The 25,652-nt window shown below is 32.7% G+C and overlaps 1 protein-coding gene across 1 annotated transcript in view; it reads right to left on the bottom strand.

The window, feature by feature from the left end:
* Nucleotides 1-955: 955 nt before the first annotated feature.
* LOC123662149 (nephrin-like) overlaps nucleotides 956-25,652 on the bottom strand; it is a 153,813-nt gene continuing 129,116 nt past the window's right edge. The window contains exons 6-17 of the mRNA XM_045597033.1: nucleotides 25,249-25,434; nucleotides 24,042-24,190; nucleotides 23,569-23,713; nucleotides 13,465-13,601; nucleotides 4,094-4,253; nucleotides 3,602-3,759; nucleotides 3,293-3,452; nucleotides 2,873-3,030; nucleotides 2,450-2,645; nucleotides 2,064-2,244; nucleotides 1,455-1,633; nucleotides 956-1,044 (exon numbers count right to left, since the gene is read on the bottom strand). Coding sequence (XP_045452989.1) covers nucleotides 956-1,044; nucleotides 1,455-1,633; nucleotides 2,064-2,244; nucleotides 2,450-2,645; nucleotides 2,873-3,030; nucleotides 3,293-3,452; nucleotides 3,602-3,759; nucleotides 4,094-4,253; nucleotides 13,465-13,601; nucleotides 23,569-23,713; nucleotides 24,042-24,190; nucleotides 25,249-25,434 — 1,898 coding nt within the window. The remainder of the gene's footprint in view (nucleotides 1,045-1,454; nucleotides 1,634-2,063; nucleotides 2,245-2,449; nucleotides 2,646-2,872; nucleotides 3,031-3,292; nucleotides 3,453-3,601; nucleotides 3,760-4,093; nucleotides 4,254-13,464; nucleotides 13,602-23,568; nucleotides 23,714-24,041; nucleotides 24,191-25,248; nucleotides 25,435-25,652) is intronic.

Here is a 25,652-nt window from a genome sequence, read left to right as displayed (position 1 = left end):
TACATAATATATTTTCCTATAAATTAAAACTTATATTTACTATCATTTGATAAACAAAAAAATTAAAATAAACGAATACGATTAATAATATCAAATAAATAAATAAAAGTAGTAATTAAGTCACAATTATTACGGGTTTTCATTAATTACAAAGATGATGAAGATTCGACTTTACTTATCATTTGGTCTGGTGCACCCCAGCAAGGAGAAAGGGGCGGCTCTGGGTATTAAGAGGCGCCGAGATCCACATACTAGGTCCTAAAATCGAAAATATCGATATATAAATCCTTATTCCGAAACTTTCAGATTGTGATTTAACAAATTGAAGCTGTTCGCTTTCTTAAACTGGCGTCTTTATTCAAGAAGGCTCACGGTTAATTGGACATAGGCGCTATATTTGCGAGAGCCACCCCTGAGAGGATAATTTGAAATAAATCTAATAATAATAAAAACGCATTATATACAATCACTCATTTTACATTAATACGATAAGGCTAAAAATAAAGCTACTGTCGGTGAGTTTAACAAAAGTAAATCTATTACTAACAGAATACATTGATAGAGGAATAGAACTGTCTAGAATAATACCCGTATTTGATAAATTAATCTTTGATATGTCAGACATGGCTTCTATTTTTAATAAAGAAAAAACTAAAATCGTAATTATCAATTCTGTAAATAACACTCTTAATATAAATTATCACTAATACGTAATACTGCATGCATACACATCACAAAAATTCTTTGATTTTTCCAAAGCTTAAAATAATAAAACGCGTGAATAACTTCAAGAGAGTAAAGTAAATGTTAGAATTGTTTAAGTCTCTTGTTTATATGCAAAACATTTTAAGCTCTTCATCAAGTTAATCTGATTTCGCGGAATTATATTATTCCATCGTTATTACAATTATTGTGTCATAATTTTGTATTGGTTTATCAGTTTATCAGATTGTTTTCAGGTGTCTGTTTGAGTTTCCATGGCATCAAGGTTTCCGGTCAAATCTGTTTCATGTATTTCACCATCGCTGTGACCTGAATCATCAGCTGTAAAGAAAAATAAAATAAAAAATTTATAGTTGTTTTTGAATTAAAATTCAGTTTCTGACAGTTTTTGAAAAAAACATTTTCAGGATTGTTACATAGATAGTTTTCACTTTAAAATATTTATTATTTCTTGCATAGTTTTTGGATTATAAGAAGACAGTTTCTGAAAAATAGGACATGAAAGTAAAGATTTTACTTTAATATTTATTTCAATTCATGCCTCATAATATTTTGTAAACAAAAAATTATGAATTGGGTTTGTAAGTTTTTTAAATCAAATTTTTCAATTGTACTAAAATCGCAAACATTTTTATATTATCACGTTCGTACTGAAAATTTTCAATCTCACTTTTACTTTACTATGGTATGATAATTAACTTTAGAAGTGTGAATTGACACCATATTCATACCATGTGGTCTTGTATCCAATGCAAGTACAGCGAGTGGTGCGTCTTCAATAACTCCCGACCATCTAGCAGCTAGAACTCTCGATCCCCTGTGACCTCTAAGCACAACTGTTGGTACTATACTTGATGATATTGATGATCCGCTATACATAGACACGCCAACGCTTCTCCGCAATATTGTACTATAAATAGGCATAATGGTCATATAGAAAATAACAGTCTATTTACTCGAAATAAAATTATGGCTTTGGTCAAATAAGAATGACACGAACTAATTTTAGGTTGGATAAATAAATCAATATTGTAGACTCAATTTTTTCTACCAATATTTGAATCTTAGTCCGGAAATATACAGAACACAAATGCACAAGCATCAAGACCATAAAAAACACAGCCTCTTGTACACAAAAATGTATTAACAAAAACAGATAAAATAATTATATAAGGATCGAAGTGTGACTGCTAACACACAGTCAGTTGCTGTGTCTACTGCATCAAGGCGTTATTTCTATAAAATTGGAATTACTAAAAGTTAAGATAAATGATCATCAAATGAATATTTTCACTTCTCTTCAATTGCAATGTATTATGTATATATAGTTTTATTCTTACTTCTGTTCTGGATCTCTTTGTGGTTGTTGCCTCTTCTTGCACATGATGACGAGCGTGACACAGACAGTGGTAAGGACAGTGAGCATCACCAATGTTAATGAAGCTCCAATTAGAAGTGCTAGACTGTTATCACTGTTTGCTGGTGTCTGTGGCGGTGAGGGAGTCATAGTTTGTAGTGAACCTACAAAAAAATAAAGTCTTAAAAAAAACTTAGGATAGCACAACAATAATTCTAAATTCGTATTTTATGCACTTCAACAAATGCTTTTATTCTTCATATTACGTTTGTTTTATGTCTGGTTCAAGATCAAATAAACCGATGAATGCTTTAAATGTATATGGCAAATATTTATATTATTTAGTTTTAGTGAAATTATTTTCTGTACCTGGTATGTCCAAATCATTTGAAGTTCGTATTGGAATACTATGCAAAGCAGCTGGGTGTTGAGATCTTCCACGTGGCGTTTCAGAATATACTAGGAATGTGTACCGTCCTGGTGACAAGGCATCAAGAGCGAACTGAGGCGTCACATCGTTGCTAGCTCTGTAAACGGCTTCTGAAAGCCCTCTTCCAGAAATGCCCTAAAATAAAATTTTAGGACTATTGTATGTCATTTTATTGAAGTATATATAAAACACGTACTTTATTTTTGTTTAGTAAAGTTTGAAGGGTGAAGCCTATAACGTACTACCGGCCAAATGCCTCTTTGTTCATATTGGAAAAGAGTCAGACAAAAAGAGAGAGAAACAAAAAGTTTCATCAATAGATACTGCTGAAGCAACCAATAAGATGTAAACCACCACCTTACCTGATCGTTCATGGTGGACTCGTCTTCCGGTATGCGCTCATGATGCCGTACCTCCAACGCCTCCAGTATAAACCGCTGCGGCAAACCGCCGTCGTGTCCTGGCTCACAGTGAAGGAACTCGTCGTCAATCTCGCAATTACTCGGCGCTTCAGGTAACGCTGTTGGAATTATAAATACAAAAATTAACTACCTGTGTTATTACTCATAGTAAGATATAGAAATTTATATATTTTTACAATCTTATGCTTAGGGTAAGCTTTACTCTCACCATTTTTCCCTAACGCGCTAAAAGAAATATAACTGTAGGAACAATAAAAGACGCAAAAATTACAGATGATCTTAAACAACAATATATAATCATAAGAAAATGTACGTAGTATAGTTTTGACATAACTTTGAACACTGTTTTATCAAGGTTACCTGCAGGAACTATCTTAAACAAGCACGGTTCTCTCTGGTTTCCAATGTCATTACTGGCCCAGCAAGCTAGCCAGCCTAAGTCTTCTTCATCATCCAATGATGGCAGACCGTGAATGACTGTACTTGTAGCACCCATCATAGTAACATTTGATGCGGGTATCTAAAATAATAACAATATTTTAGTATGAAAAGTATCCTTATTTGTCGATCAATGAGTTTATAAACAACAATTAACTTCTTTACGTAAAATTTTATACTTGTCGTTATTTTGACTTATTATACGCAAAAGAAAGAAAAATGGCAATGTACCGGTAGGACGTCTTTTGTTCCATTATAGGTCCAGTAGAATCTGAGAGGACCAGCGTCTCCAGCTGAAGGTGCGGAGACAGAACATCTAGCTCTTACTTCACCTCCAGGAGCTCCCGCTAACTGCTGCACTACACTACCAGCAGAACATTCCGGTCGAGCTAGAAAATATTTAAATTAGAAATTTGGCAATTAGAGGCAAACTATTGACAAAAACTTGTAAGTTAAATTTAGCTGACCAATTGATCAACAAATTCAAAAAGTTAGCACAAAAGCAAACATAATTTTAAACATTATTCGTCCAGTTAACTCAAGCTAAACAAGAAGTTCTAATCTAATCTATTGATATTGTTATTTTATTATCTAATAAAAAGAACAATAAAGTGTAATAAGATTAGATATTATATAAGAATCGTAGAGACTATTAGAATAAATAAATAAATCAATATTTTTAATGAGTAGACAATAAAAAAGTATTATAGACAAAATACATACATAAAACATTAAGATTAAGTGGTTCACTTAAGCCACTTCCTTCTGAATTCCATGCTCGGCATCTATATCTTGACGCGTGATGTCTTCTGAGACCACGTAGATACAGCTTGTCGCCTTCCACTGATATCCCTCCAATCGGGTCATCACGGATGAGATGATCCTGAATGATGTTAAATAAATTTTATATCTTTCTAATGACTATACTTGATTTACTAATCGTCCTTTTTTCATTATGTTTAAGAATCGAAGATATAACGTGTAATTTTTTTTTTTTTGATACTCGTAGATATTTTTTTTTTGTTTTTTTTTTTTTACATGCGTACGGCTCATCTGATGGTAAGCGATTACCGTAGCTTATAGATGCCTGCAACTATAGCATTGCAAGCGCGTTGCCAACCCTATCCCCTATTCCCCCCAGGAGCTCTGGTCATCTTACTCACCACAGGAACACAACACTGCTTGAAAACAGTATTATTTAGCTGTGGTCTTCTGAAAGGTCTAGGTACTACCACAGTCGGGCTGCTCCGTATTATGAGCAAGAAATTTCCTGCTGTGCCCTACCTCAATTATGCTGGAAAAACGAAGAATTTTTCTTTTAAATGGTAACATTTCTGCCTATATTCAGAAAAAAGTGTAACCATTCTACAAAGTAGACTAAATTAAAAATGCGACATGTTTTCATTAAACGAAAAAAATTCTCCAAAAAGTATTGTTGTAATTATCTCCAAGCATATTTTTCAAATAGAGAATAATTAATATACACTGTGGTAAAATTCGAAAACTTGTTATATGGATTTTCATCTAAAATTCGAAACAATACGAACCGCCAATTACATATTCGTTGCGGTCACGGGAAGTTTAAATCAAAGAATTTTGTTATTACAAATAGACTTATTAATTATGTTATAATGTACAAGCCAATCTGCGTAGTTATACTTCCGTTGATGTTATTTTAATTAAGAATTGAGTCAGTAAGTAGTGTGTAATAATTGTTATTTTGTTATTACATATAATATGTTTTATTGTGTGTTTCATTTTAGAATCTAATCATAATACCAGGCTCTTTAAGGATTTACCACTGATAGTATTCAAAAAAGTTTTTTTTATGAATTTCTGTTAAATAAATTGTATTATAATGTTAATGACTACTTAAATGACCATATGTGACATGGATTTTGCTGTTTATTAATTCATATTCATATTTATTTTCTTTCTCTTACTGACATGATTTGTTTTGTTTTTTGACATTTTATAAATGAAAATAATATAAATATTATGTTACATTAAAAAAAATTGCACACCGAAAAACGGTAGAATATGTTGGCTAACTATGTTTGACAACTTGTATACCATATTCTTGCAAAATAAATAAATTATTAATATTATTATTATTATAATCAGCAAGATTTTACTTTCACTGACGAGGATTTAAATGACTGAGTATGTAGGATGTAATGAGTTAAGTGAGCTTTATTTAATGAGTTATTGAGTGCATATAAACTTTTTAAATTTAATAAAATATATTAATAGTTATGATTTTAAAAATAGAATCTGAGTTATTTTTTATTATATTTTTTTTAGTATATAACCAAATCCGTACTGTTTTATGGAAATTAACGTTATTTTAATGTTGGTGATTAATCATTAAGCAGCGAGTTGAATGAGGTTTATCTAAAATCGTAAGGGCGTTGCCAACCTTACCCCCAATCCCCCCAGGAGCTTTAGTCACCATACTGATCACTAGAACGCAACACTGCTTGAATGCAGTATTTTTGAATGCAGCTTTATTTTGAGGGGAATTAGCAAATACCCAGCAGTTAATCTTTTATAAAACTGTTAATAATTATAAATAACATACAGTACAGTATATTCATTATAATACTCATCTTTTATACAAACATTTCGCGTTACTAAAGCAATAAAAGTGTCAGTGACTTCTTTGTATAATTTCAATAAACCTGAGCGAAACGTTCGAAACGATTAAATTTCAAAAATGTATAAAAATATGAAATTGAGTCGTTCATTGCATTCTGTCGTGTCACACGGTCGAAATGGCTTGCATAGCCAGTTCACATAAATCCTAAAATGATTTACATCGTTGAAAAACTAATTTCACACGGTACGAAGTTTTAATGAAACTATTATAAAGTTATTTTCTTTGCCAGCAAAATAACAAATTGAATTTTCACAAAGTACTAATTAAAGGCTCATTAAGCGTATGGCGTCACGCTACACGAGTATTACGTGGGGTTTGATCGACTTAAGTTTCAATTTGCGTGAAAAGCTCTTTTAAGCCGCGATAGTGGCTGTAGTGAGCGGTGGAAAATGTGAAATTCATTTATTTACATGTACAAAGTTTAAAAAAAATGTTTTTGAACGATTAGCTTGTGACAAGCTTAATCGTTTTATTACAAAATAATAATTACGAAGCTGAAACTAAAAATATAAGCAACGTTTTACTTTTAATTTAAGTTGTTAATATTAATCTACAATACAAATTTATTTATTAAACAGACGCCGTGTCGGTTTACTATATTTTACTATATCGACACAATATTTTGGTTTATGAATGTTTTCTAATACTTAGATTTTTTTTTTAATTCTTGAATGTTAATCATTGGTGAGACGACTTCAAACTTATTATTATTATTTCTTTTATTCAATATATTTTCTTATGAATACATTTTTAAATATATTTATAAAAAAGACAAATAAAAATATTTAAAAGTTATTATTATTATTATTATTATTATTAAATTATGGTTGGCTAACCTTCACGACTTATGTCGGTCTAAATAAATACCCCGTCTCGTAACCCACGAGAAAAAAGGCATTTATATCCCTCCTATTCTATACGCGCACGTTGCGCGCCATTTCTTTTCCTTCCTCTACCTCTTCCTCGTCTTTGTAAATTGTTTGTGCTAGGTTCATGAGTTGTGTTGAGAGAGTGTGGTGTGTCTGCTAACTGCTGTGTGTCTGGTGATTGGTGCGTGTCTCTATCTACTGATAGTTGTGTATTTTGTGAAAGTGGGTCTTGTATATTGTGTACGAAAACAGTATCTCCAAGTACTTTACTGAGTATGATTGTAGTATGTATGGCTGCTTGTTTCTGAAGAATGCTAACGTCAATGTTGGAATCTAGCTGTTCTAAGTACTTTTTTATGCTTTTAGCTACTACTCCTGTTGCTCCTATTACTATTGGAATGACAACCGTTTGTGTGTTCCACAAACGGCTGATTTCAGTTTTGAGTAGGTGGTATTTGCTTAATTTTTCAATTTCTTTAGCTCCGATGTTATAATCTGACGGTGCGGTTACATCTATTAGGTAAGTTTTGTTATTATCTTTGTTTGTATAAATTAAATCCGGTCTATTGTGCGTTATGGTGACATCAGTTTGAACAGGGATTTCCCACATAATTTTGGCTGAGTTATTTTCTTTTACTTGTGGTTGAGTCAGTGTTTCCTTCCACCATAAGTGAGAAACTTCCATTTTATGGTGTCGAGCCAAGCACCAGTAGATGTACTGGACAAGGTTATTATGTCGTTTAACATAATAGGTCCCTGCCAGTTTTTCACAACCAGATATTATGTGCTGAGTGGTCTCATCTTTGCTTGCACACAGCCGACACTTGCCGTCTACTGGCTCCTTAAGTATGTCACGTTGGTGTTGTCGTGTCATAATTGCTTGGTCCTGTATTGCAAATATTGAGGATTCGATGCTTGGAGATATCTGCTGTTTCTTAATCCATTTAAATGACAGTTCCTTGTCTATGTTACCTTGATCTAAGACTTTTTTGGGAAATTGACCATGTAGCTGTTTATTTCTTCATATTTCGTTGTGCCTATTTACTGTGGATTTCCTAATTTCTTCATCTGTTAGTGCATTTCCTTGAGGTAGATGTAGTTCTCTTTCTATTTCTTGTGCTTCCTTTATTATTGAATATCTATCCCTACTTGTATCATGCTGTACTATTGCTTTGATTAGGTGATCGCTTTCTGCTTTTAGATATTGCTTGTATTTAACAATTTGTGTTTTATACATGTATTCCACATTTAGTAACCCTCTTCCTCCCTGATTTATTGGTAAGTACAGTCTTTCTACTTCTGCTTTCTGTTGTTGTGCTTTTTTAATCGCTAGTAGTTTTCTAGTCTTAACATCTATTTTCTTTAGGTCACTGTTTTTATAGTTAATTACACCGAAAGAGTAAAGTAAAACCGGAACAGCGTACGTGTTTATACCTTTGATGAGATTACGGGAATTCAAGTGTGTGTTAAGTAGTTTTTTGACTCTTTTTAAATATTCTTTACTTATCTGTTCTCTAATGACGCTATGTTCTATTTTTCCAGATTCATGTACTCCTAAATATTTATACCTATCATCTATTGCAAGTTGTTTGAAAGTTTCGCCACTCAGAAGTATGTGCCCACCACCTAATGCTATGTTTCTGTGTCCTGCATTTAAATGTAATACGTTGCATTTCTCGAAACCAAATTTCATACCTATGTCGCTTGTAAATATCTCCACACTGTCAAGTAATACTTTTAAATTGGTTCTATTGTTTGCATATATTTTGAGATCGTCCATATATAAGAGATGATTAATCCAGATGCTATCTTTGAGTTTGTAGCCTTTCATTTCATACTTATTGAGTACGAATGAAAGAGGGTTTAATACTAAGCAGAACAATAACGAAGAAAGGGAGTCGCCCTGGAAAATGCCGCGTCTGATATAAATCGGTTCGGTAGTTATTGACTCGTGCGAGCCACGGGCTGTCATGATTACTCGCCAGGATGGCATGGCTAAAATAAGAAATCTCTTACTCACAGGAGGACATCTATAGACATCAAGCAGCTTGAGAAGCCATTCGTGTGAAACACTATCAAAAGCCTTTCGATAGTCTATCCACGCCATACTAAGATTCTTTTGGGATTGGTGTGCATCCTCTAATATAGCTTTATTGACCATTAGGTGATCTTTACAACCCCTGACTCCACGGCGGCATCCCCTTTGTTCTTCTGAAATGATGTTATTCTTGTGGCAATGGTTATATAGAACGTTGGCTAATACAGAAGTAAGAAGTTTGTACATACTTGGTAAGCACGCTATAGGTCTCCAGTTTTTCGGGTCCTCGGTGTTTTCATTCTTAGGTACCAGTATAACTTTACCTGTCGTGAACCACTCTTCTACTGGTTCTGTTCCTGAGACTATGTTTGTAAATAATGAGGCCAAGTATTTGTGTACGTTGGTCAGATATTTTATGTAATAATTTTGAATTTGATCTAGGCCCGGTGATTTCCAATTGTGCATTCTACGTAAGGCAAATTTTACTTGGTCTTCTGTAATCTCTACTGAATCTACTGTATTTACTTCGTTTGACATTGTTTCTATTTCTTTAATCCAATTAGCTTCCGCGTTGTGTGGTTGAGGGTTTGATAAGATCGATTTCCAGAATTCTTCTACATTTTCTTTACTCGGTATTTTTATATCTTTTGCGGTATTACTTCCCAGGCTTCTGTATAGCTTATGTTCGTTTTCGGCAAAAAATTTATTCTGTTCTTTTTTTGTATTCATTTCTTCGTATCTTTTTATTCTTCCTGCTAGTGCTTTGATTCTTTGTTTGATGATTTCAGCTGTATTCTTATGATCATTTTCACTTCGTATATTGTGTTTTGTGTATAATTTGTCCCTGATTTTCCTCATTCTATTTGTATTGATTCCTCTTTCTATCTCTATTAGTTGTCCTAGCTCTTTTCTTAGTTTTTCTATTCTGATTTGTATTCGTTTTTTCCAAGGTGGATCACGCTTTGGTTTTATGGCTATTGTAGGTGCATACGGATTTTGATTATTGTTTACTATTAATGTTTTAGCAGTTGCGTACAATATGTTGTTCATTTCACGTAGACTATTGTTAGTTACTAGTAGATTAGGTAGGTATTTATTGAGTGTGATTAGATTTTCGATGAAACTTTTGTTTATTTTAGCTTTAGGTAGGAATAACCGTTCTTCAATGGGAATGTCTTTAATTTCAGCTAAAGTTTGTAAGAATTGTAAAACTATTGGTTCCCGATTCTCATCTACTACTATATTTCGTGTCAACTGGTCTATTTCTTCAGCTCTTTCTGTGGATGTAGTTTGTGTGTTGTTAGATGGTGGGTCATGTAGTGTTTGTATTTGAGTTATATCCGATTCCTCACTTTGAATGTGAGTATGTTCTATGTGGCTTGGTGTTGAGAAATGATCTATGTTTTCTGTAATAACTATTCCTTCAGCTCTTTTTTGTATGCGGTTGAGAAGTTCTTGAGAAATAACATTTTGTTTGATAACTCTACGAGCTTGGTTGGCTAAAGTGTTTCCGTAAAATTTTAGGATTTTTGGATTTTCAGGGTTTCTTGCTGTAAAAAGTTCTTCTAATCTATTTATGTACCCGTCTCCTCCTGATCTAGCCTTGAAGTAACAGAACATGAGTTCTTCAAGCTCTTCTGTTGACCACTTGCGTCTTCTGTCATCACTTACTGCTTTATTTGTGGTCAATGCAGATGAGCCGACAGAGTTTGTAGGCGAAGCCCTACTCTGCAAAACATCATCCGTCCCCTCCCCGCCCCGTTGGTCGGCTGTAGTATCTTCGGGTCCCCCGGCTCTCGCCCGCCTGCTCAGCAAAGAGCCGCTGACGGTTTGCATGCTGTCACGTCCAGCGTCAGCTCCAAACGTGCCCCGGCGCTCACCCCCGGGAAGCGGCTCTATACGTTCATCATTAATAAAACTCTCCATTTTACTGGGTTTACCTGAACCTTGTTGGCCGTATAAGTTTTCATTGTATACGTTGCCCGCCCCCCACGAGGTCTGATGGTCGACTCGGGCGTAAGGTAGGATTTTGGGGGGCTTATTATTATTATTATTATTATTATTATTATTATTATTATTAAAGCAAAGTGTAATACACTGCGTAATTTAAAGTAATCCTTTCAAGTTTTTTAAAAGAACTCTATTTTATTTTTATTCAAAATATAAAATAGTGATGGCTACTTAGATTTTACTGTGTTCGTAACTGTATTCGGTGATCGACTTCAACTATGTTGTATGAGTTTTACTACTCTTTAGATATCTGAATCCCAACTTATTGTACTTAATAAAATTCAAAAATTGATCGATTCAACAGACAATAGACCAAGCTATAGACTATTAGAAACTTGACCATTGAGGAATTAAAAAAAATTGACAAAGTTCTCTATCACAATAAAAGTCAATCAAATTGTAGTATGAAAAAATGAAACAACTTTTTCGGAGTTTTCCGCGGGACATTGGTTGCTGTGAAGTATCCGAAACGTCGGGCATCTAAAAATTTCAATAAACCGTGATGAAATCCGGAAAACTTGTTTCATTATAATTTAGTATGAAATTCCATTTTGAATACTCTAGATACTAATATAATATTTAATATTGTCAAAAACATATTTGTTCGGATTATTATGAGTTAAAAGTTTTTCCTTGAGAATTTCCGTATACAGGGTATCCCAGAAGACGTTATGTGACGCAATAATAGTAAACACGAGATCGCAAATGTAAAAGACTTGACAAGCCTAATGCGACCAAGGATATCCATGTGTATTGTCAATGAGTTTTTGCCATCAACTTGATTGTAATTAGGTACCATAATCGAAAACCGAAGATTGTGTCATCAGTGTATTCCACTGATCGTTTCACTTACGGATTACATACATTTTTTTGGATTATATGATAATACGGTACCATTGATGAGTAAGTGTTTTATTGAAATACTAGCTGACCCAGCGAACTTCGTATCGCTTAACACAAACTTTATCGTATGGTATTAAAGTTCAAATTGACTTTTAAGTATTATCACAAATCTTTTGTATGGGAGTATAGAAAAGTGTTGTTTTTAGACTTTTTCAGGAAATCTAAAAATTTTTTTTTTTTAGATTTTTTCTCTCCGTAAGAACCACCCTCGTACTTCAAGGAATATTTTAAAAAAAGAATTAGCCAAATCGGTCCAACCGTTCTCGAGTTTTGCGCTTAGCAACACATTCAGCGACTCATTTTTATATTATAGAAGATAGCGGATAAAGGCAACTTTTTCGGATAACGACAAATTTTTCGGATTTTATCGCGGTTGTTTCATTAATTTTATTATTTAATATTACAAAGTTATTTTGTTATAATGACTGAAATTCGCGTAAACATTAGAAAAGAATATATTCTAAATATTTTATTTACTCCTTTGACTTCATTTTCTTTAATAAATTTATATTTTATAATATATATTTTTATTTACTCGTATTCAAGATAGCCTAATTCTGGTAAATAAATTTATTTTTATAGTTTAATACTTTTGTTGTTTGTGTCAATTGGGGAAGTAATTGTGAATCGATAATAATATAGGAAAATTTAAAAATAGGGCAAAGTATGTTAATTATTCCAGAATATGACCATCAATATAGATTATGTTAATACGTTTTATCATTATTAGTTCAGCTTGTGGACACGACAAAATTTAGCTATTAATTCGCTTCAGCCTGTAATATCTCACTGCTGGGCATAGGGATTTTTCCTCATGTAGGAGAAGGATCAGAGCTTAATCCACCACGCTGCTCCAATGCGGGTTGGCGGATATGTTTCCTACTATATGTTACGATCGCTATCAGGTATACAACCGGGACCGACGCTATTAATTGTTATCACATAATTAATTTAATGTAAAATTATACCAATATCTCAATTACCAAGTTTATTGCTACGTTTTATTTATAAGTTACAAAAGCAAGTAATATGGACCTAAATAAACTTCATTATGCCCGAAGAGCCATCATTCACGTTGCCAATTAATTATACGTATAAATTTTCTTATTAACCGCCAGTGTTCTTATTAACTTTCTGATTCGACTTTTTCAATAAAACTTTTTATATTCGTATATCGAAAGTAACATTATTGCCGGCTAATGTTCTAAGTTTTAACCAGTTTTAAGATCTGTTTCTATAATGTCTGAAAAGTTTGATTTTAAAGTATTTTTTCTTCTCAATTAGTGAGTTTTGTTTTAGTGTTAGTAAAGACGTTATACATTAAAATTTAATGGTTATGTTTTGACTTCTCTGCAGAATCTACATTCCGAAACGGTGGTAGTTTCACTTTTACAAAAATAATGATTTATTTTTAAAGTTTTAATTTGTAAAATGACGATTCGAAAGCGCTCTTGCCTATTTGAATAAAGCTATTTTTGATTGATTGATTGCTTTACTATGCTAAGACTGTAATAGTAGTCATCGGATTTCAAAAATAAGTTTAAAGGTCTATTAAAATATTGTACGTAGAAAATAATTATCTTCACAAAATAAGAACGTCGAATATATTTCGTACCTCACTTTCTTTGTAGAAGGTAAAGTTATATGCAGGCGGTGATGCGTATGATGAACAGAGCAGTTGAGCATCTTCATCTTCTCTTAGTAAACGAGCTTCCTTCGGTTCGACCAAAGATATCTGCGCCACTGGAGGATCTGTGTCAAAAAAATAATAACTCAACTATAACATCAGCTAAGAGTCGAATGGTTAAAGATTTCGTACAACCGTATAATATTTAAGACTACAAGGTACAACATGTAAATGGTAAACTGCTGCAAAAAGTCCACTTCTGTATATATAAGAAGCGATAAAGCTTATCCAAGGTCTAAATATCTAATCTACTGCAGTTTGGTACATAATAATTTTGGTTCGTTAATAAGACCCACAAAAACACACAACACAGAATAAGGATTTTTTTTATAAAAACAGCAACAATATAATATATACGAGTATAGCTGTTTACATAAACTATTTTGCTAGTTTATTACAGTTTAAGAATTGCTTTTTATCATCGTTTTTTGTCTTGTATACAAAAAACTCTTGTACACATTTGTATGTAAAATGATTTCTAGTACTTTTTAAAATAAAAAGAATGTCTTAAATATAATAAAAAAATAAATATTAAAAAAAATATATATAAAAAAATATCTGCCCAAAGCGGGAATTGAAAATGTTTTTTTTAAACATCGAACTGTAATTGTTAGAGATCACGCCAAAGCATATATGATTATTTTAATATCTACGATTTTTATCGTATGTTTTATAAATACTTTTCTAAGACTTGTACTTTGAAAAGAGCCGGAAAACCAAGTCCGAGAGATGGCGATGTACAGACACTTATGGACAGACTCCGAAAGGTAGCGTTTGAGACCGATTAACAACATTAAGAGACTGAATACAAACGTTGACGACAATTGAAAATAGATGTATCGAAGTGATTTTCATTGTCAAATATCACAGACTGATGTTACATCGATCCCGACAACTTTTAGATAATACAATGGAAAGTTAATTTAATATTATATAAAGCTAAATTAAAATTAATTTTGATACTCCTTCTAATTAATATAATAATTGAATGTCCCGACTGAAGAACATAAGCCGATACAAACTTTTAATTAGCGGATTATGTAAGGAGCATAAAATTTGAATTTTTATTCAAAAATTAACGTGAAATCGAATAGAAAGTATTTTTTTTAATGAATTGACTTTCTTTTTTTTTGTAAACAAAAAATTATCATCAACAAAATATACGAATTTTGAAAACTTGAGCAACGTTTTTTGTATATATATATAGTACAAGAAAGGCTCCAAAATGCGAAAAATTTATAGAGCAATATTTAAATATTTTATATTATCTGCAATGAAGATGGAGGTCGGGAATTTTTTTTTGTTAATTAACAATAGCCCTATTTGTTGGGACATGGACTTTAAAAAAAATTTTTTCAACACGAATTCATTCATTTGAGTATTTTGAATACACCATATTTTTTTTTTAATTTTTCAATTAATATTTAATACTCCAAAAAAATTGTAATATGTTTGTAGGTCGTTCTCTGTTTGAAGCAGCGCGCGTGCTACAGCGACCGCACAGAGACGTATTTTCAGCATTAAACTAATATTATAAATAATAGACATGAAACTCCCGGAGTAAGGTTTTTTTATGGAAAATATTCTCTTATAGGTTATAAGTTATAAGGTTATTATTTTTAAATACCTTAAATATTAAATTCCTTAATTATTATAATAGTTTCGGAATTATCACCAAAAAACTGGATTCCGTACCATTTTCTATCAAAATGGCAAAAAAATCACGTTTGTTGTAAGCCTCCTTAATTTTTTTAATTTTTTAAGTGATTATATAACCAAATAGTTTGTAACATTTCAAGCGTTTACCTGATGCCGTTATCGATATCGAGCAAAAACGAGCATAAAATGACGTTTGTTAATATTTTATTCTACTTTTTAGTATTTGTTGTTATAACAGCAACAGAAATGCATCATCTGTGATAATTTCAACTGTTTAATTATCACGGTTTATGAGATACAGCCTGGCGACAGACGGACAGACGTACGGACAGCGGAGTCTTAGTAATCAGAGTTCAAGTCCCGTTTTACTCTATGTGTACGGACACCTAAAAATGAAATAACTTGTATTTTGCAACTTAATTTGTTAATAACTTTTGCAATTTTATGCGTGCTAAAAAATCCTTCGACATTTTTTCTAGACTAGGAGCTTTATCACTATTTGACACGTTTTAAAACTTTTTGACTAGACCATCAACAGTATACTTGTGTTTGCTGGCAAACGAAAAAAAAACCGACTTCAATTACATCGACAAGTAATACAACGTAGGTAGAAAAAATATTCAAGTATATACATTATCAAAGATTACTCCAAAAACTGTAATCAGATCTCGATGAGATTTAAATATTACATGTGACAGCATGATAAACATCTCATAATTATTTCAGCCTATCACAGTCCACTGCTGGATAGAGGCCTCCACAAGTTCACGCCAAAAATAGCGTGAACTCATGTGTATCTGATAAACATCTGCTTTCGATTAAATTAAAAATCATCAAAATCGGTACACCCACTAAAAAGTTATGCGGATTTTCGAGGGTTTCCCCAGATTTCTCTGGGATTCCATCATCAGATTCTGGTTTCGTTATCATAGAACCACACTTAGGATGTCTCCTTTCCAACAAAACAAGTATTACCAAAATGGGTTTATAAACGATGAAGTTATCCCGTATATAATATATACGGTCGAATTGAGTAAACTCCTCTTTTTTTGAAGTCGGTTAATAAAATAATCGACTACTTCAAATTTAAAACAAGATAATTCCTCACTAACATACATTGTAAAACAAAATCTAACAAAATTCAGTCAAATCAAAAAACGATATTAAAAGACCTATTTTAAATAAATACAAACTCAAGTGATCTTTGCTTTAATCTTGCCTAGCGAAAAGAAAAATAAAACACGATGCAGCCATCAGGACGGAACGCTAACTACATGTCAAGGCTTTCTATCCAACGTTAAATTAAAACTCCGCTGTTCAATAAATGCAGTTCTGTATTTTAATTTTATTTAAAAGATAAAGTGGATTTTATTTATGAATTAGATAGAGAAAATAAATCTAGTGGAATGGGTTTGAGCTGGACGTATCTTAGGGCTTAATACCATAAGGTTAAGATTTGCGACATGGCACATCCGACTATTTGTGTTTATTCTAAGTTATATGTATTTATATATTTAGTTCTAGATATAGTGTTTAGGCATATAGTGGCTACTACTACTGCTACTACTGCTACCACACAAGAATTTAAAAATAAGCTGATATTGTTCCAAATACTTTTTGTATACAAAAATACGGAAAGCTAGTTTATTGTACTGTAATAAAACATTGTTTAAAATATCCGAGTGTTAATAACATCCTTCGTCCTACAATATTCCTAAATAAGTCCTAAAGTAAGTAAAATAGTCCTAAATAATAATAAATAAACGCTACAAACTCAACCACCCCCATAGGATTTTCTCCTGTGTTGGGGGTCCGGAAACACACACAACACACAAACACAAACGCCCAAACCACAATAAATATCTGTATGGCCAATGTATGTATCATAATAACCGGCCACTACACATACGCATTAAAATCCCTACAGAAAAACATATGTTCTTAAAGAGTCTATTATTCTTTAAGGTTTGATTTTAAGAAGTAAGATTCAGTATCATTTTGTGTTAATAAAAAATATTCAGTTAACTTCAATAACAAAAAAAAATGGTGCGTCCAGATGCGGAATTTTTACACCCTTGGGGATAGCCAAAAAAGTTTGAGAGGCACTGTCATAAAGTTTCACTTTTAAAACTGTACAGCAAACTGTCATACCAAATCTAATGGGAATTGAACGGTCCCCATAAAAATAACCCGCTGAAAACAGGACGTCAGTTAACTTGGCTTTAAAGCCGTACAGTCGTTTTACAAAATTACTGTTGACACAATCTTCCAAAAAGACCCGCGAGAAAATTACACGGAAGTTTCCGGAGCAAAAGGTATAATACTCTCGCTGGATTTAAGTTGCGACGCATAAAATCTTGTTACAGTGAGATGCAAAGCGCCGTGTGTGTATTAAAAACTTTAATACGGCATTTGTATATGAAAAGGTGAATCGAGGGCATGTCGTTTGTATCTGATTTTAAGTGGTGTTTTAATTTGACTCTTTTGGTCTTTATTTATTCTTTTTTGTTCTTCTGCTTTAATTTATATTTCATGATGAAAAATATGAATATGCCAGATAATAAAAATATATAAATTTACTATATTTGACTAGCCCGCTTGCGCAGTTTGCATTGAACCTGCTCTCTGATCTGGAGGTTAAGCGTTCGAACCTCATCCCAAATCTGAGCGTAATGTATATTTGTACATGTAGTATTTATATGTACATTTATTAAAAAAATAATTATTATGTGGTGTCATGGGACACCAGGTAGGAACGAGTTCCTTCGGATAGTATAGAAGCAACACAATTTGAAAAAAAAAAATTTGAATTTTATACATATTTTCTAGTTCTTGATTTTTTTTTTTTAATTTTTTGATTGGTTTTTAATTAAGTACATAAAAGTATTTAGGAAATTTAGTGCGTACGTCACTTCGTGTTTTAGTATCACATTGTTTTCAGTTCGCTTGCCAAGCCAAATGTCAAGCCTGCCGTAAGGAACTTCGTTCCAAAAAACGAGCGTGCTTTAGACCACACGACTGAAGTAAAACTTACGAAACGTAACCCTCTCTTTCTACTTACGTATTATAAGTAAATATGTGTATTCAAATGCGATTATACTTTTACGTATAATACCTACGAGTACAACTCAGGCACGAATTATTTAATGCGAAATCTATATAAATAAAAACGAATGTTGCTAAGTGCATAACTCAAGAATGGCTCGACCAATTCGGCTTATTATTTTGTATGTTAAAGGTTTTAATACAAAAATAAACTTAATTTTTAATATTAACTTTTGACAGAACAAAGTCTGTCCGGGCAGCTATTTATAAATAAATATACAAATTAAACATATTACAGTTTCTGTTATGTGCTAATGTTAATTGCTATAATTCTTATTTTAGTTTTTATTTAACAACAAATGCTCAAACGATACCCAAATACTTTATTTGAGACATGAAAATAACAATCATTAACACAAAAACTTGGGTCGTACACATATGCCCTGCCCCCTCAAGGGACCGACGTAATAAACCCGGTTGACAGCACACGATAATATTTAAACTTGATGAGATAAACTCCTAGAAAGTTCCACGACACAACTGTTCCACGTCACGTTTCAGAGTTGTTAAGTTATGGTTACAAAGTTTGGGAAGTTTAGATGAATCAATTTTAGCAAATTGAGGGTGAAGTCTTAAGTTTTTTATGTAAATAGTTTGAGAACAACAGACAATGTACGTAACAATGTTCTCCTTGGGGTGATCTCCTGTAGTGGGTAAGTTATTTTTACTTTTGCTCCGTTAAAACTTTGGGCGTTCAAAATTTTAGTTATGTCACAACTTTTTCTATGTTAAAAATGTAAATATTATTTTATTTTATTTTATTTTATTTATATACAAGGGATGGTACACAGCACAGAAAAAATTATAAAACAAACAAGGATTAAATATAATTAAAAAGGCCAATAACGACCATCCATCGGTTTAAAATTTAAATTAACAAACGTGAAAAACAAAAAAAAGGAAACACAAAACCATTAACACGGTGGAAAAAAAAAGAAAAAAAAAAGAAAAAAGAAAAAAAAAAACTTATTTCTATATTTAACCTATAAGTACCCATGGGAAGTATAAATTAAAAACAATTTACTCTATTGGAAGGAAATATAATATTGATAATAATAATAGTGAAGATTATGTAAATATTTATGAAATATATGTAAATTATATATATTTTAGTTGTTGTTTTGATTATTTTTTTTAAAGAACTGTTGTTTTATTTTATTTTGAAAAATATTTTTTGAACCTTTGAAAATATCTACGTCTTGAAATTTCAAATTGTATGAGTTAGGTAATCTTGTAAGTATAGAATTCTGTACATAGTTGGTGGAGCACTTCGGGACATAAAATAAGGCAGTGTGTCTTGTGCGTCGTGAAGGGTTGTTTAGTATAATGCGTTCAGCAAGCTCCGGGCAGTTGATGCGGCCACGAAATATATCATACAATAGCCCCATGTCTAATACCTCCCTGCGTTCCGTTAACGTCAGAAGGTTATAAGCTCGGCAGATATCTACGTATTCATCACTTATATCGGCTTTTTTACACTTAAATTTAAGGTGATGAACAAATTTCTTTTGTACACTTTCAATGCGTTTTATATAAACATCACACCTTGGAGACCATATAGGAGCAGCGTATTCTAAGATGCTTCTAACGTATGCATAATAAACTATTTTGAAGCTAAGAGGATCTTTAAAGGGACTACAGGTTCGTATGACAAAACCAAGATTTCTTAGTGCTTTGGATCTAATTAAATCAATATGAGAAGACATTAACATTTTGCTATCAAAATATACACCTAAATCACGGACTAAATTTGTTCTGCCAATTTCAACACCATTAAAATTATATTTAAAAAGAATGGGGTTATTTTTACGAGTAAAACTAATACATTGACATTTCTGAATACTAACATTTATATTGTTCTTTGTATAGTAATCAAATAGGTTGTTAAGATCATGTTGTAACCGCTTACAATCATCAACCGTGCGTACGCTCATGTATACTTTTTTGTCGTCAGCATAGAGTAAGTGTTTTGAGTTTACAAGAACCGTACTTATGTCATAAATATATGCGCTATAGAAAAGAGGGCCGAGATGAGATCCCTGGGGTATTCCAGAGGGTACATGGATGTAGTCGGACCTATAACCTCCAAGAACAACAGTCTGCGTACGGTTTGTAAGATATGATCGCACCCAACGTAACAAATCACCATGAATTCCGAGACCGTGTAGCTTTTCAAGAAGGATGTCATGGTCTACACGGTCGAAAGCTTTCTCAAAATCCGTATAGACCACTTCAACCTGTCCACCCTTCTCCATTGCCTTTAAAACAAAATCAGAAAATATAGCTAAATTAGATAAGGTTAACCTACCGCGTATGAATCCGTGTTGTGTATGTGGGATGCCCTTAGCAATAATTGAGTAGATATCTTCATACACTACTTTTTCAAACAACTTAGCGATAGTATTGAGAATGGATATTGGACGATAGTTAGAAATTAATGATTTTGAACCTTTTTTATGGACGGGAACAATTTGGGCTTTTTTCCAGGCATCAGGAAAAATTCCTTGTTGTAGTGACCTGTCAAACAATATTGCAATAGGATAGCAGAGGCTGTCAGCACAAGAAACGAAAAACAATGGCGGGATACCGTCACATCCTGCACCTTTACTTGTGTCTATAGTACGTAAAATTTTCAAAACATTATGTTTGTTAACATTAATTTTGGACAAACAGTCACTACTAGAGTTAGTAAAGGTTGTAGGCGTTGTAGTGTTTGCTCCCTGAGGTCTTAAAAAAACACTTTCAAAAAACATGTTAAATGCGTTACATATATCATCGCCCTTGGTATAGTCAATATTGTAATGTGTGAATTTAGAAGAATAGTTTGCAGATCCCATTTTGTTTTTTACATATTTCCAAAAGTATTTAGGTGATTTTTTAATGAGTTTTTCAGAAGAGCTAGTGAAAAAATCGAAACAGGCTTTTTGAACTCGGTGCTGTCTTTCTCTTAGTAAACTAAACTCATCATAGTCTCTGGGGTTACCGTACTTTTTCCATCGCTTATGAAGTTTTTTTTTTTCTTTAATAATTTTTATTAGGGCACGGCTATACCATGAAGGATATGATTTTTTATAAGAAACTTTTATGGGTACTAATAAAGAAATACATGATTGAATGATGTTATAAAATATTGTTACAGCGTCATTTACCGAATCGCAAGATAACAAATGTTTCCAATCGAATTTTTTGAGGTAATTGTTAATATCATCATAATTACATTTGTAGGAATTGGCAGTTTGTACTTTATTCTCAAGTAAAGGGGATACGTTTAAATCTAAAACATCTATATTTAATGCTGGATGATATTTATCCTCAACAATGATTGGTCTTGATACTATATGCGATACGGAGCACGGAGTGTTGCTAAAGCATAAATCTAATATTTTACTAAATTCATTCTTAACTAAATTATATTGTTTTAATCCTAGGAAGTACATTAGATCTACAAATGAATTAGCACTATCAGATACGACTTTAGAGCCCGAGTAAAGGTTTAAATATTCATTATAGTTGGTCCAGGATAAACAAGGTAGGTTAAAATCGCCTAGCAATAGTAAGTTATCAAAAGGAAACCTATCAATTATGTGTTGTATACTTATGAATATTATTGTCTAATTTTTGTCAAAAAAATTATGCCTCTGTGAGTGCGAGATTTATTAATTTATTCCGATTATTAAGTCTTTTAAATGCCCGAAATTTCGAATGGTTAAGAGCAACCATGGTCACGGGAGGACATGATGATTAATTTACTTTTTTTTTCAGTATAATAAATAATGAAATAATAATACGAATAAGATAATGATAAAAACATTAAAATTTATTTTGTATAATTTTTAAAATAAATAAACACCTAATAAATAACATTTTATAATCACCACTTTACAATTTGTAAGTACATTAATCTTTAATTAATTAAGTATAGTTAATAAATAGCTATTACTCATTCGGAATACATGTAAATTTTACTAATAAGCATTATAATTTACAACCTTATTACTTACTTACTTATTTGACGGTAAAAACCCTAATATCACCTCGTTATTCAAATAAAAACTTTTTATACAACGTTGATTCATTCCTGTAGTAGTAACAAAGTTTCTAAAAACCAGCGACAATACATCAAAAGCGCACATAGATAGCGCTGTTCCGGCGCTTGAGCTGCCAACTTCCACTTTTACTATCAGACACATTATGTTGGTAACACTGTTACTTTAGTTTTAAAACGTTTTTGATACACCGCGTGTACTGTGAGACATCTTTATGTTTTAAATTTATGTTTTAATAACATACAAACATATAAGTATATGTACTGTGTGGCTACGGTACTTAAGAATATAGCTACCCCCTCTCTTCCCGTGGATGTCGTAAGAGGCGACTAAGGGATAACACAGTTCCGCTACCACCTTGGAACTTAAAAAGCCGACTGATGGTGGGATAATCATCCAACTGCTAGCTTTGAAATACGGCCGAAGACGGGCAGCAGCGTCGTCGGTGCGATAAAGCCAGTACTGCGGTCATCAACCCGCCTGCCCAGCGTGGTGACTAGGGTAAAACACGTGAGTTCACGTTATTTTTGGCGTAAACTTGTGGAGGCCATATATATAATAACTATATATTAATATTTCATATAAACACTCGTATATTTTTTTTACTCGATTACGTACTGAAGTCAATATATTTAACTTATTTGCATAGAACCAAGTCTTGTGGTCATGTAACTGACACATATTCTCTAAGTCAAAACAAATTCCTAAGTCCCTCAATCTAGTAAGTTTCAAAAGGTATTTAATAATAATATCTTTTATTTTACACCATTAAAAGATACAAAAAAGAAGAATAGTAGTTATCGCTAAATGGGTGATTTCTTTCAAACAACCTTTGGAAAGGGCATAGAAAAACGATTACGATTCAGCTTATTATATCCCACTGCTGGACATGGGCCTCTTTCCTCATGTAGGAGAAGGATCAGAGCTTAATCGACCACGCTGCTCCAATGCGGGTTGGCGGATATATTCCCTACTATGAGTAACGATCGTTATCAGGTGTAAATGATAACAACCGGGACCGATGGCTTAATGTGCTCTCCGAGGCACTCATAAGGACTGACATCCAAACCCAGTGGAAATATTTGTTCAAATACAAATATATATATGTGTATATATATATTTAACGAAGTATAACTTCTTACGTGCGTACATAAGTACATACACACACTTTAAAAAAATAGTTTTATACTTAAAATAATAAAAATAAATAAAATATACGTACATAGAACTTCTAAGTTCAGTAAATCTTCCAACGTATAAGCAGGGAACCAAGGATTGGAAACGCGGCAGACGAGCTGCCTACCGCTATCTTCTCTTCTGACGCGCCAAGTTAAAATACTTTTCGTAACATCTCCTTCTACCTCTACCTGTCATTGAATACAAATGAGTAAAATCTCTTACATCAGTCAATCCGATATGACGTCATAAAAAAAGATCACTCTAACATAGTATGACATACGACCAAAAGTGTTTAATAAAACGTTACTAAGTTTCATATTGCTATCTCAGACAACGGTATCCAAGAGATAAAGGTTTTAAATATCGTTGTTTGCTTTTCAATTTCAAACTATACCATTGAGAGCCAAAAGGTATAGATTATGTCACAAGTAATATACTGATAGGCTATTAGAGATATTTTATTGCGCACTTAAGCCTGGTTTACGGCTAAGGTATTAAAATTAAAACACCCAATACCTGAGTCAACGATGAGTCAATCTTCTGCGAATTGATGAACCAGTCGATATTCGGAGCGGGTTTCGAACCCCGTGTTGTACATACGAACGATCTCTCGTGGCCAGCTCGTGTCGGACCACCGCCGGTAACTCGGATGAATTGTGGTTTTACTGTTTAAAAAAACGGTTCAAATAATGTCAATTAAAGTGACTACGAACATTTTACTCACTGACATCGTCATTACGGTACGCTGTTATGTGCAATATTAAAAAAAATGATACAACTTTTTTTTTCGTTTTTCGTTTACAACTAGGTCGGCAAACAGCCGTACGCTTGCTCACCCGATGGTAAGCTGAGATTACCGTAGCTTATAGACATCTGCAAAACCCCTCACCCGATCCTCCCAGGAGCTCTGGTCACCTTACTCACCACAGGAACACAACACTGCTTGAAAGCAGTATTATTTAGCTGTGATCTTCCGTAAGATCGAGTTACTTTCCCAGTCGGTATGCTTCAGATTTTAAACAATTTCCTGCTGTGCTCTTGGTATACACAAATTGGAAATTAGGTCAGAGGCAGAATAAGTCTGTCTAGTACACTTGCCGTGATAGTATCAATATCGCCTTTACAATACTTTATAATGATATCAATTTGACTCGTTGATTCGTTCTGTAAAATTCTTTTTGTGTTGGATTGCCCATTTACAGAGGAAATATATAGGCTATTTTTTCCCCTCAAATTAAGGCATGTAAAATCGCGGGGTAAAGCTAATTAAATGATACTCTAAAGCATTCTTCTGGTATTTTTTTTTTTTTTTTGATTTAGAGCAATTTGTAAGATGAAAGTTATCACGGAAATGGAGTGGTTAGAAACTATTTTATTATATTGTGGAAGAAAATAAAATAATTATGTTATAACAATATAGTACAGAGTAGTGGAACCTCTATTTTTAATTTGATTTAATAAGTAAGTGCATTGAAAGTTAATTTTATAGCTTTCCATTTTATATTTTTAACTATATTATTATATATTGTTGTCTGTTTAGGCGAATTTTACTCATTATAATCAAACAATTATTTTGGATTTTATCGCGGTTTGTTAAGTCCTCTCGTGACCATGGTTGCTGTAAAGTATCTGAAACGTCGGGCATCTAAAATACAATATAATCCGATAAAATCCGATAAAGTTGTTTCATTTTATTTTTATAATCTACTAAGATAATACTTACAGTATAATTTAATAGTAACATCCCTGTGCTGAGACTTCAGTAAGGGTGGTTCGACTCTACACTGCAGCTTCATTCCCGCCATCTCTCTGGACAAAGATGGCAGATGAACTTGACATACAGAGCCATCTTTGGTCATTGCTAGACGCTCCGTACCTCGGTACCAAGATACGTCTGGTGAGGGTTTACCTGCGAAATTGTTTAGATTTCAGAATGCTGATGTAATTTTGAAATTTTAAATTGAATATATTTCTATATTTTATTAACTATCTCTATTATTATTCCACATAATAATTTTAATGTTTTTAAAGTTTACTTGTCATAAGAAACGATATGAAAATAGTATGGAAAAAAATAAGGGGGATTGAAATCCGGTGAAACAACTGACGCTGACATTCAGTGACGCT

Source organism: Melitaea cinxia, chromosome 18 (assembly GCF_905220565.1).
Source record: "Melitaea cinxia chromosome 18, ilMelCinx1.1, whole genome shotgun sequence".
Taxonomy (NCBI): domain Eukaryota; kingdom Metazoa; phylum Arthropoda; class Insecta; order Lepidoptera; family Nymphalidae; genus Melitaea; species Melitaea cinxia.
Note: the sequence above shows the minus strand (reverse complement) of the source record. Positions and strands in the feature narration are given on the sequence as shown.